The sequence below is a fragment of the Pseudophryne corroboree genome, chromosome 9, assembly GCF_028390025.1.
Source record: "Pseudophryne corroboree isolate aPseCor3 chromosome 9, aPseCor3.hap2, whole genome shotgun sequence".
Taxonomy (NCBI): domain Eukaryota; kingdom Metazoa; phylum Chordata; class Amphibia; order Anura; family Myobatrachidae; genus Pseudophryne; species Pseudophryne corroboree.
The window spans coordinates 448,635,676-448,649,382 of NC_086452.1; the positions used below are offsets into that span (position 1 = coordinate 448,635,676).

The 13,707-nt window shown below is 44.1% G+C and overlaps 1 protein-coding gene across 1 annotated transcript in view; it reads right to left on the bottom strand.

Moving 5' to 3' along the window:
• Positions 1–10,443: 10,443 nt before the first annotated feature.
• The window catches only part of EEFSEC (eukaryotic elongation factor, selenocysteine-tRNA specific), a 222,087-nt gene continuing 218,823 nt past the window's right edge, over positions 10,444–13,707 (bottom strand). Inside the window, exon 7 of the mRNA XM_063941172.1 lies at positions 10,444–11,125. Coding sequence (XP_063797242.1) covers positions 10,941–11,125 — 185 coding nt within the window. The 3' untranslated portion in view covers positions 10,444–10,940. The remainder of the gene's footprint in view (positions 11,126–13,707) is intronic.

The window sequence follows — 13,707 nt, forward strand, 5'->3', positions numbered from 1 at the left end:
CAAGCGAGGATGCGTAGTTACACCATGTAGGTAACAGGCGAGGAGGCGTAGTTACACCATGTAAGGATCAGGCGAGGATGTGTAGTTACACCATGTAAGGATCAGGCGAGGAGGCGTAGTTACACCATGTAAGGATCAGGCGAGGATGCGTAGTTACACCATTTAAGGATCAGGCGAGGATGTGTAGTTACACCATGTACGGATCAGGCGAGGATGCGTAGTTACACCATGTAAGGATCAGGCGAGGATGCGTAGTTACACCATGTAAGGATCAGGCGAGGAGGCGTAGTTACACCATGTAAGGATCAGGCGAGGATGTGTAGTTACACCATGTAAGGATCAGGCGAGGAGGCGTAGTTACACCATGTAAGGATCAGGCGAGGATGCGTAGTTACACCATTTAAGGATCAGGCGAGGATGAGTAGTTACACCATTTAAGGATCAGGCAAGGATGTGTAGTTACACCATTTAAGGATCAGGCGAGGATGCGTAGTTACACCATGTAAGGATCAGGCGAGGAGGCGTAGTTACACCATGTAAGGATCAGGCGAGGATGTGTAGTTACACCATGTAGGTAACAGGCGAGGATGCGTAGTTACACCATGTAGGTAACAGGCGGGGATGTGTAGTTACACCATGTAAGGATCAGGCGAGGAGGCATAGTTACACCATGTAGGTAACAGGCGAGGAGGCGTAGTTACACCATGTAAGGGATCAGGCGAGGATGCGTAGTTACACCATGTAAGGCTCAGGCGAGGATGTGTAGTTACACCATGTAAGGATCAGGCGAGGAGGCGTAGTTACACCATGTAGGTAACAGGCGAGGAAGCGTAGTTACACCATGTAAGGATCAGGCGAGGATGTGTAGTTACACCATGTAAGGATCAGGCAAGGATGTGTAGTTACACCATGTAAGGATCAGGCGAGGAGCCGTAGTTAAACCATCTAAGGATATTATTCAAGAAGTTAACATTCCTCTTATTTGGAAATCTGGTAATTCCGCCCTATCACATCTTTGAAAGCAACAAATGGAGTAAATCTCTGACCCTTGTTCCGCTATCCTATCAATTTGAGGTCGGGCGACTGTGTGACGTTACTGCTGTGCCAGCCTCCTTGATAGGTGGAATCGGTCTCATCCAGTTATGAACTCCTTAGTGAGACCAGACGTCACATTATACTCACACGTACAATCCCCGCCTGAAATCCTTTCCAAAACACACACTCTATCCAGCTGACCGGTATTTAGCTGTAATGCATTCTACTAGATATATCAAAACAGCCCCTAACGCCTTCTGAAACCAGGAGGAAGCGACAATCCATTGTAAGGGTTCCAAACCCTTCTCAAATATGCATTTTTTTTCAAAGGATCTTCAGCCAAAAATTCATTTGAAGTAAAACTAAACACAAAATGTCGGGGCTTTAATATAAAGCAGCCATGAATAACACTTGGAAATTGAGATGTAAAATTTAATAATCTACCCAGACGTGGAGTAATCGGAGAACCATTTCTGTATATCACATTTCCTGGTGTGAAAGACTATTAAATCACAGGAAGCAAAATTATTGGTTACTCACATCAGGCAATGATGACATCACAGGGCACGCTACGCAAAGAATCAGGACTGGTCAAGCTGCAAATCTCCAAGCAATGCCCATTTACCCCATAAAATCAGTACTTCAATTATCAAATGACCTTTCTACAAGAACCATTTTCATTCTGGATGGGACAGATAGATACACGCGTCCGGTTACATTCCTGCTCTGTAACCAGGGTTTGTTTCATTTCCTCATGTGCAGTGCTGCAGACACCCAACCAATGGAAATAATAAGACATATATTGCATTTTAGCAGTATCAGGGCATCGGGAAACCATTAAAGAGTATGCGGAACCGACACATAGTGGATGCAGACATCCTTGGTTGGTTGAACAAATAATGTTGGGAATGCAGACTTCAAACATTGGAAGTCTAAAAATATTCTTATTCTAGGAGTTTATCCAGTTTCTATGGTGGTTCCGTTTAGACTGATTATAGTGCTTGCTGTTCAGGAGAGGCGCCATTAGTTGTCTTCTCTTCACCATAACGCCTTTACATTCTCACTAAACTCTAATATAAAACTTACTGAGTTGTGATAATCCAATTTATTGTTGGTATGACCTAGTGGCAAGGACAAGGTGTCACCTCATTGGGAACAGGGTGCAAAGTGATTCCTCAATCCACATATGGTGGATGTCATAACTCCAAGTAGTCCTGTTTTTTTCACAGCAGAATGTCAAAGGGGAGGTGGCCTATTGTAAAAGGGGTGTGTCCTAAAGGGGAATGGGTGACTCACAAGTGGCTTAGATGGATTGAGCGGGATATTTATCAACTCATGGCGAGATCGCACCAACTAATCAGCTTCTGTCATTTTTTCAGGCTGTGCTACAGAAGCTGGTATTTACCTCTTCCCAAAATTTGATATATCTCCCCCAGGGTCTGTGTCTCAAAATCCCCCAATTGTGAATGCGGTGAGGTTTGCGGACTCCATTCGGCTGCAGACAGCAACAAGAGGACAGAATCTGATGGATGCAGGACCCATTGCAGACTAGGCCGTTCCTCTGTAGAGGGCACGTTCCCCCACGGGTGTTTTGTCTGCACGTCCTTGTTTTGTACACAGCTGAAGATTATCTGACAATGTTGTTCATACTGTTCCCATATCACTGAGCTGATTCCAGCAAGTATTACTTCATGCCCTCTTCATTTAAAAAGGAAACGCGCTACCAATCATTGAAAAGACCGAGAAATGCCGTCCTACGGATCACTATGTAACAGGTCTCAGAAGAGAACAGTCAGATGTTTTCTACATGTGCAACATTGAATACCGTAAACGCCTTATTATATTACAAATGCAGCCCTATTAGGCTCTTGCAGCACTTTTAATTTATGCAAACAGCTGAATTTACTCACAAGAGTGCAGAAAAATGTATTAATTCCATATGTCCATATGTATTTATTTTATATATATATATATATATATATATATATATATATATATATATTGCAAAGTACAGTGTGGCACTCCCAGTAAGCGTATATACAAATTGCTCCGGTGCCCTGCGTCAGTCAGAGCTGAGAAGTATAAATGCAGAAGATTGCTGGCACTCTCAGAGACTTGCAAAAACGACACAGATGCTGTAGTTTAAGGTCAACGTTTCAGGGCCTTGCCCTTTTATCAAGACTAACTAAACAGACATAATAAAAATAAATTTATACTTTACCGATAACACCTCGTGTGCAGACGACCGCCGCTCTCCGGGAGACCCGCTGACGTCATGGGCGCGCGCTGGCGCCGGCGACCCGGCGTCTCCAGGGGGCGTGGCAAGGAAAATGTGTAACCCATCACCATGGGAACAAATGTAAGGGCGCTGGAGAGGGACATAAAGAATAAACATGCAAAATGAAATGCACAAGGAAGCAGCATTGCTGTGCAGCAAATAAGATATAGTAACAATGGCCCTCATTCCGAGTTGATCGGTCGCAAGGCGAATTTAGCAGAGTTACACACGCTAAGCCGCCGCCTACTGGGAGTGAATCTTAGCTTCTTAAAATTGCGACCGATGTATTCGCAATATTGCGATTACTAACTACTTAGCAGTTTCAGAGTAGCTCCAGACTTACTCTGCCTGTGCGATCAGTTCAGTGCTTGTCGTTCCTGGTTGACGTCACAAACACACCCAGCGTTCGCCCAGGCACTCCCACCGTTTCCCCGGCCACTCCTGCGTTTTTTCCGGAAACGGTAGCGTTTTCAGCCACACGCCCCTGAAACGCCGTGTTTCCGCCCAGTAACACCCATTTCCTGTCAATCACATTACGATCGCCGGAGCGAAGAAAAAGCCGTGAGTAAAAATACTATCTTCATAGTAAAGTTACTTGGCGCAGTCGCAGTGCGAACATTGCGCATGCGTACTAAGCGGATTTTCACTGCGATGCGATGAAAAATACCGAGCGAACAACTCGGAATGAGGGCCAATATTGTTGAAGTTATGATAATGAGGATGAACAATCAGCATAGTATGGATATACACACAAATGTGTCAGCAAATAAGGATATGCATAAGAGAGTAATAAAAATGAGGAGAATAATCCTTAAAGTAGGCTATGCAGTAAGAGCTATAAGCAGAAATTACTTATTTATAAAAAGCAAGTGTATGACAGCATATCGTTCAAGCCAAACGGTTTAACTGTTTGGAGAGTATGGATCCAGCGGGCTTCTCTCTGTAGCAGAAGGCGACCACGATTACCCCCTCGGGCATTATCTGGGATTCCGTCAATCATCTTATATCGGATGGAGGCAAGGTTATGATGAAAATCTTTAAAATGACGGGCAACGGGTTGGTCAGACCCACGTCCCTCCAGGGCGGCCCGTATACTGGAGCGGTGTAACGCAATGCGCTCCTTAAACTGTCGTATCGTCTTGCCAATGTAAAGCAACCCACAAGGGCATTTGATGTAATAGATGACGTACCGACTGGAACAGGTAAACGATTGAGTAATGTTAAATTTTTTGCCAGATCTAGGGTGGAAAAAAGAGTCGCCGGTTTCCAGGCTGCTACACGTAGTGCAGCCTAAGCACTTGTAGTTACCTGCCTTACGCGAAAGGAAATGCATCGGCACTGTAGATTTCATCTTTGAGATGTCGTTGTGGACCACAATGTCCTTAATGTTTTTACCTCTGCGGAATGAGGGTAAAATCCTAGACTTGCTCAGTCTCGGCAGCTGTTTATCATGTGAAATGATGGGCCATAGACGTTTTGCTGTTTTCATGGCTGTTTTGCTGGAAGGAGAGAAGTCTTGAGGCCAAGGAATTCGGTCCTGTGGCTGCCTTTTAATGGTGGTCTCTAAGAGAGTCCTGCAACAGTGCTCTCTCCTTCGCTTTCTTCAGGTAATGCCATTGGTATCCCCTATTGAGGAATTTACGTGACATCTGGTCTATATGGAAGATGGCATCCTGGCGGTCACTACAGATGCGTAGGATTCTGATGAATTGAGAGTACGGTAAGCCCCACTTTAAAGCTGGCGGGTGATAGCTAGCTGCATGCAGGGAAGTATTCCTATCTGTTGGTTTCACAAATAGAGAAGTATGGAGCCTATGTGCCTCATCTTGTCTGATAGAAACATCCAGGTAGTTGATTTGCTCAAAACTGGTGGTGAAGGTGAATTTGATGGATGAGTCCATGGAATTGATATCTTGCATGGCCTTAATAAAGTTGTCCTCCGAATCATCCCATAATATGAAGATATCATCGATGTAGCGAAAATAGGCCTTGATTTTGTGTGCTACAGTCGGATTTGACAGAAACAGATCTTGTTCCACCTCACACATGAATAGATTGGCTAGGCTCGGAGCCACACAGGACCCCATTGCGCATCCAGACATTTGTAGGTAGATGCGACCATCGAACATAAAGTAATTGCGGGTCAGGGTCAGTTCAAGCAGTTGGATGAAAAAATTGATATCAGGGCCAGTGTAATTGATATTACACGAAATGGCCCTCTTGATGGCCTGAAGGCCGCGTTGGTGCGGAATGTTGGTATAAAGACTGACCACGTCAACCGTGCACATCAAGAGTCTCTCTGGGAGTGGGGTGAGGGTGGCCAACTTAGACAGAAAAGCTGTGGTATCCTTGAGGCAGGTAGTCTGACCTTGTACCACAGGTTGGAGAAAATGGTCCAAATACTTGGACACCATATAATACAGGGAGTCACGGGCAGCGATTATCGGACGCCCAGGGGGGCTAACAGGATTTTTATGGAGCTTGGGTATGGTGTAAAGCACCGGGGTAATAGGCCAATCCTGTCTAAGTGCTTCTGTGACCTTATTGTCGATAATATGCTCCGTGTTTGCTTGCTGGAGAATGTCATCCAGCTCCCTTTTATATGCAATCGTGGGGTCATTAGGTAATAATGAGTATGTGGCACCGTCCTGGAGTTGGGAATAGATTTCACTTTTGTATGTCGTGAGGTCCTGAACGACCACGCCCCCGCCTTTGTCAGCGGGACGTATGACTATGTCAGAGTAAGTACCCAGATTCTTCAAAGCTTCGTACTCGGGCTTGCTGAGATTGCCCTTAAAGGGGACATGTTGCTTGTCAATATGATCAATCTCAGCAAGCCCGAGTACGAAGCTTTGAAGAATCTGGGTACTTACTCTGACATAGTCATACGTCCCGCTGACAAAGGCGGGGGCGTGGTCGTTCAGGACCTCACGACATACAAAAGTGAAATCTATTCCCAACTCCAGGACGGTGCCACATACTCATTATTACCTAATGACCCCACGATTGCATATAAAAGGGAGCTGGATGACATTCTCCAGCAAGCAAACACGGAGCATATTATCGACAATAAGGTGACAGAAGCACTTAGACAGGATTGCCTATTACCCCGGTGCTTTACACCATACCCAAGCTCCATAAAAATCCTGTTAGCCCCCCTGGGCGTCCGATAATCGCTGCCCGTGACTCCCTGTATTATATGGTGTCCAAGTATTTGGACCATTTTCTCCAACCTGTGGTACAAGGTCAGACTACCTGCCTCAAGGATACCACAGCTTTTCTGTCTAAGTTGGCCACCCTCACCCCACTCCCAGAGAGACTCTTGATGTGCACGGTTGACGTGGTCAGTCTTTATACCAACATTCCGCACCAACGCGGCCTTCAGGCCATCAAGAGGGCCATTTCGTGTAATATCAATTACACTGGCCCTGATATCAATTTTTTCATCCAACTGCTTGAACTGACCCTGACCCGCAATTACTTTATGTTCGATGGTCGCATCTACCTACAAATGTCTGGATGCGCAATGGGGTCCTGTGTGGCTCCGAGCCTAGCCAATCTATTCATGTGTGAGGTGGAACAAGATCTGTTTCTGTCAAATCCGACTGTAGCACACAAAATCAAGGCCTATTTTCGCTACATCGATGATATCTTCATATTATGGGATGATTCGGAGGACAACTTTATTAAGGCCATGCAAGATATCAATTCCATGGACTCATCCATCAAATTCACCTTCACCACCAGTTTTGAGCAAATCAACTACCTGGATGTTTCTATCAGACAAGATGAGGCACATAGGCTCCATACTTCTCTATTTGTGAAACCAACAGATAGGAATACTTCCCTGCATGCAGCTAGCTATCACCCGCCAGCTTTAAAGTGGGGCTTACCGTACTCTCAATTCATCAGAATCCTACGCATCTGTAGTGACCGCCAGGATGCCATCTTCCATATAGACCAGATGTCACGTAAATTCCTCAATAGGGGATACCAATGGCATTACCTGAAGAAAGCGAAGGAGAGAGCACTGTTGCAGGACCGCAGGACTCTCTTAGAGACCACCATTAAAAGGCAGCCACAGGACCGAATTCCTTGGCCTCAAGACTTCTCTCCTTCCAGCAAAACAGCCATGAAAACAGCAAAACGTCTATGGCCCATCATTTCACATGATAAACAGCTGCCGAGACTGAGCAAGTCTAGGATTTTACCCTCATTCCGCAGAGGTAAAAACATTAAGGACATTATGGTCCACAACGACATCTCAAAGATGAAATCTACAGTGCCGATGCATTTCCTTTCGCGTAAGGCAGGTAACTACAAGTGCTTAGGCTGCACTACGTGTAGCAGCCTGGAAACCGGCGACTCTTTTTTCCACCCTAGATCTGGCAAAAAATTTAACATTACTCAATCGTTTACCTGTTCCAGTCGGTACGTCATCTATTACATCAAATGCCCTTGTGGGTTGCTTTACATTGGCAAGACGATACGACAGTTTAAGGAGCGCATTGCGTTACACCGCTCCAGTATACGGGCCGCCCTGGAGGGACGTGGGTCTGACCAACCCGTTGCCCGTCATTTTAAAGATTTTCATCATAACCTTGCCTCCATCCGATATAAGATGATTGACGGAATCCCAGATAATGCCCGAGGGGGTAATCGTGGTCGCCTTCTGCTACAGAGAGAAGCCCGCTGGATCCATACTCTCCAAACAGTTAAACCGTTTGGCTTGAACGATATGCTGTCATACACTTGCTTTTTATAAATAAGTAATTTCTGCTTATAGCTCTTACTGCATAGCCTACTTTAAGGATTATTCTCCTCATTTTTATTACTCTCTTATGCATATCCTTATTTGCTGACACATTTGTGTGTATATCCATACTATGCTGATTGTTCATCCTCATTATCATAACTTCAACAATATTGTTACTATCCCTTATTTGCTGCACAGCAATGCTGCTTCCTTGTGCATTTCATTTTGCATGTTTATTCTTTATGTCCCTCTCCAGCGCCCTTACATTTGTTCCCATGGTGATGGGTTACACATTTTCCTTGCCACGCCCCCTGGAGACGCCGGGTCGCCGGCGCGCGCCCATGACGTCAGCGGGTCTCCCGGAGAGCGGCGGTCGTCTGCACACGAGGTGTTATCGGTAAAGTATAAATTTATTTTTATTATGTCTGTTTAGTTAGTCTTGATAAAAGGGCAAGGCCCTGAAACGTTGACCTTAAACTACAGCATCTGTGTCGTTTTTGCAAGTCTCTGAGAGTGCCAGCAATCTTCTGCATTTATATATATATATATATATATATATATATATATATATATAATCTCAATATATGTGTGTTACCAATACTGCGCTTGTGCCTTTTAGTGCAAATACTTTTTTCTCCGGCTGGGTCCACAGGTTATCCACAGGATAACAATGGGATATGATGGAGTGACAGCGGATTGGCACCAAACGATCACAAGCTTTCAGTCCTCCCAGGATGAAACGGGCTCGTCCATATATCCCCACCCACTGGCTCAGGCAAATCAGTTTTTTGTTTGGTGCGGCAGGAGTCGGACCATGGTCACAGGGCTGCTGCGTTTGGCAGCCCTAAGCTTTTTTATTTTATTTTTATAGTCTTACTACATTGTTTTTGAGTGATCTTTCCTAACAGCATCTTACACGCATATTGGAAAGAGTCGCTCCAACAACTCTCCGCCGGGTCCGCTCTCCTCCTTGAGGATGGTCCTCTGCCAGATGGGGATACTATGATATTGCCACCTGGACTGCTGGAGGGAAAGAACAGGAGAGAGGAGCTTGTTAAAGATTGTTACTTCTGATCAGAGCTACAGTTAATACAGACTGACATAAAAGCACATTGTACTTTATTCTTTAATATATCAAGAGGATAATTTGAAAAGGCATAAAAGATCTTTTCCTTAGAAGAGATGAGTCATTCAAAGAACAACCTAATCGGTCCATGGGCATAGAGAAATTAGTCCCCACGTGAACACACAGTAAGAACAGTGTGATTCAGAGAACAGACACCCCTGCTGCAGTCTGCATTGACGAAACGCGTTGGATGATGTGCGGGTTGCTAGATCCGATGTTAGCGAAAAAATTTGGATCTACAAGATAGACTGTCAACTAAAGAAAGCATTCTGCTAATGTATTGTATGGATTGAAAAACTATTTTTAATGTTTTAAAATCATGTATTAAATAAATTGTTTGCAAGGTCAGTGGTTGTATAAAGATACCATTTGTATTGAAGCCAATCGGTTACCAACAAAATCTGCATGTACAACAGGCGCCCCTGAAGATACCCTATATATACACACAATTTAATTTTTTCCCCTGTTTATAACATTGCATGTCAGCTATGCAGTGTAACAATGTTCTGTAGCATAGTAATTTGCACACCACCCAACAAGAGTGTGGCAGATAATTGTTTTATCCATGAAGCAAGAGTTGTTCATTGCATGTTGCCATATTTGGTGCATCACCAGAAATTAAGAAGGTATATTACATTCAACTCTAGAACTATTAGTCTGGCAGTATTATATAATATGGCATGTAATGGGTATCCACTGCTTACTCACTGTGGATGCAGCCTTTCTCTGGGATATATAAATATTGCTGAGAATTGGCCTCATCAGCTCACCAGGATCTGGCTGACTCCCGTGTGTACGAGACAGGTGCACATTAAGGTCCAACACCAGCAAAAGAGAAACGACATAAGCCAACATATATATGTAGTATTTTACTTACTTTGTCTACGATGTGACACATTCTGGATTTTTCTGCACAGTCAACTTAAATGAGTATTTACTGGCTTTGGTTTAGAAATAAAATTATTGCCGAAAGCAGAAGCCGTTTGGTATGCCCTCAGGGTCTCGCCAGGAATTTTACATTTACGTTCTTCATACAAACTCGTATTGGGTGAACGGTTAGTTTTAAAGTTGGCCAAACTAAATTGCCATAATATTCCATCCATGTCTTCAGGGCAAGGCCTAATGTCTGGTGCTTTCTACCTGTATCCTCTCTATGCAAGCAAATGGCTGCAGACAGACTCAGCAGGTATTCTAGTGGTTTATTAAAAAAAACAATAATAATAATAATTCCACCATTGTAAGACAAAATCTGTGCAATCTGGTTTTATTTTTTTTAATTATATTCTAAAAAACATCACAAATTATCTCTCAAAATAAAAACTAGAGACTTGAAGGAGAAATATACGTCAGACCCAGTATCGTAGATTCGTTTATCCTTCTGAAAGAATGCAACGCATTATTACGGTCTCGGCCCCTCAACAGCTGGCCAGTGTTTAAATTAAGTTTCTGTATGTAATGCGTAAATTTCTTTTGATAAAGTTATTTCGGCATCAATTACCAATCTAAGCCCGGACCATACGTTTTACATTGTATTTCTTTTCTAATGTTAAACCCCATAAAATTACTATTTATTTTTCTATAAAAATAAAATAAAAAATAATGAAGATAAGGCCATTCATGATGACATTCAAAATATCACAACCATAGTTGTGGACGATACCAATTGCACTTCGAGTCCATCAAGAACCAGTTGAGACTACAGATGATACCCTTCCCCCTTACAGTTAAGGCCAAGAGGACTTGCTTCACGACTGGATCATCTTCTTCTGAGGGTCAAACACGTATCGTTTGAACCACAAGGTGATGAGTACAGGCTGACTGTCCGTTTTGGTTTCTTCTTCCTTGGCCGGTTCTGCATCTCCTTTACCAGCCCTAGATTTCTTTTTAGAAGAGGACCCAAGAATCTGCTTAGTCTCTGGCTTTAGACCATCTGCAAAACAAGAGTTTAGAAAATTTGACTTAAACGGTAACTCAACCTCAAGACCGGGAACTGATCCTAAACCAGAACCAAATACAAGTCCCAAAAATCTACATGTGCCTCTTCCAAAACCCCCTCATTACAATAGCTCGGGAGAAATGGACCTAACAGGGTAATGATCTATCTTCTTACATTGTGATACAGCGGTACATGCTATCTCTAGGGATCCACAGGCCGGCACTACTTGCCAACAACTGCACAATAAATACCGTATTTAAAAGCCAATTATACATAAAGTTCACAAGAGTTTATTATACATACTAGTTAAAATACCAGGTGGTTTTAGCTTGCACAGAAGCAAAAATTGGTCTTAAAGACACTCTATCCTTAAATAGTGCACTTTACATAAAATGTTAAACTTTAGTCTTTCTGCATTGGCTTAAGGTTTAATTGCTGTGTCACCTTCGTCCTCACATTTTCAGGTCTCTAGAGTGGCCACAACTCAGGTGACATCACACTGCCATCAGACACCAGACTCAGTCCTCAAGGCATACTAACAGTGCAGGTTTTAGTGATATCCATGTTTTGAACAAAGGTGACTTAATTAGCAGCTCATTATGTTGATTTAACCATAAAAACCTGGACTGTTAGTGTGCCCAGAGGACCAAGGTTGGGATACACTGAACTAGACGATAATATAAGAGAAGGAAAAGCACATGAGGAGAAAGGGTCCTGCTCGTTACAGGAAATATGGAAAATGCCAATCGCACAGGATATTGTCTGGGGGAAAAAAGAGAGGACGCCCTTATTTTATGTCAACATGTACCAGCACTGTAACACGGGGTGTGCTACCACACGACAAATAGTAATATACATGCAACACAGAAAAAAAAAAGATTTGTCATTATGTGGTGCACCTAGGAATAAAACGTTACTTTTATTCATTTATTTAAAAAATAATTTTTTTATTTTTTTTTAAATTGCAAAATACAGAGAAACAGAAGGCGAGAAAGTTGGAAATTGTGATATAAAATCGGGATGTAGTTATGTGACCGGCGGACATCCCGCCTGAATGACTGTACAGAGAAAACGGCACCAGAAAAAGAAGAAAAAAAACGTATGTTGACCTTTTCTCATTTCGACCTAGTAAATGTCGGTCTAGAGTCCCTGTTGACCTACTTACTGTCGACCAATAGTGGTCGACCTAGACACTGTTGACCCAAGTCTAATCTACCTAACATACCACACCCAAATTCGGCGTGTGCGGTGTTAATACGCCAGTCAGATCAGCTCCTAGCTGCCATGTTACAGGCTGTGCCAGTTAGGAGCTGATTGGCTGATAGTTTATCACTCTCCACTTTATCACTTTTTAAGGCTTAGTACATCTGGCCCTAATTCCTTTATATAATAACTGTAAAATAAAGATTTATCACAAAATTTGACAAAACAATTTGATAATAAGATATAGGACACAATTATCACGGTCACGTCTCAGTGGTCATAAAGGTAAAGGTTGTTTCCGGTTTATCCCAATGTGGTTCTGCATGAGCTGCAAAAAGGGGTTGGGTATGGGTGACCGGCGCTTAGGATCCCGCCGGTCACCATACTGAAGCCGGGATCACGGGGATTGGAATGCTGGCGGGAGACGAGCGCAACGAAGCCCATTGCGGGCTCGGTGGATCACTGCGCTTGCCATAGGTTCTATTCCCACTCTATGGGTGTCGTGGACACACAGGAGTGGAAAGGGATACGGTCATTAGGTCAAACATTGAAGGTCGACATTAGCATTATGTTGACAGGTCAAAAGGTCGACATGAGGTTTTTTTTAAAAATGTAATTTTTTTTAAATTTTTTCATACTTTATGATCTACGTGGACTACATTTGGAATGGTAACCTGTGCCGAGCGATGCGGTAGCAGAGCGTGGCACCTTGCCCAAAGCATGCAAGGGGACACGGTGCACTAATTGTGGTTCCCTGTCACTTTACGCAGAAAACAACACCAAAAACACTCCAAAAACGAATGGCGACCTTATTACCTGTCGACCTAGCACATGTCGACCTAAGTTGGGTCGACCCAACGACCCATACCCAGTGGAAATAGTCCCTGTTAGTCGGCATGCCGACTGTCAGGATTTTGAGGGTGCAGGATGTAGGGGGTGTAGTACGGTTTGCCGGTGGTCGGGCTCCCGGCGACCAGCATACTGGCGCCGGGAGCCCGACCGCCGGCTTACCGACAGTGTGGCGAGCGCAAATGAGCCCCTTGCGGGCTCGCTTCACTCGCCACGCTGCGGGCACGGTGGCGCGCTACGCGCGCCACACTGTTTTATTCTCCCTCCAGGGGGGTCGTGGACCCCCACGAGGGAGAATAAGTGTCGGTATATCGGCTGTCGGGATCCCGGCGCCGGTATACTGTGCGCCGGGATCCCGACAGCCGGCATACTGAAGACCACCCGGATGTAGGCATCGGTACTGGGACCGGTCACATAACTACATCCCACTTAAAGTGCCACCAAACATGAAACCACAAGCTAAATCCGTATTAAGGGCCTATTACAGAGATGTACACAGACCTGATGGCTTACGTACATCTCCG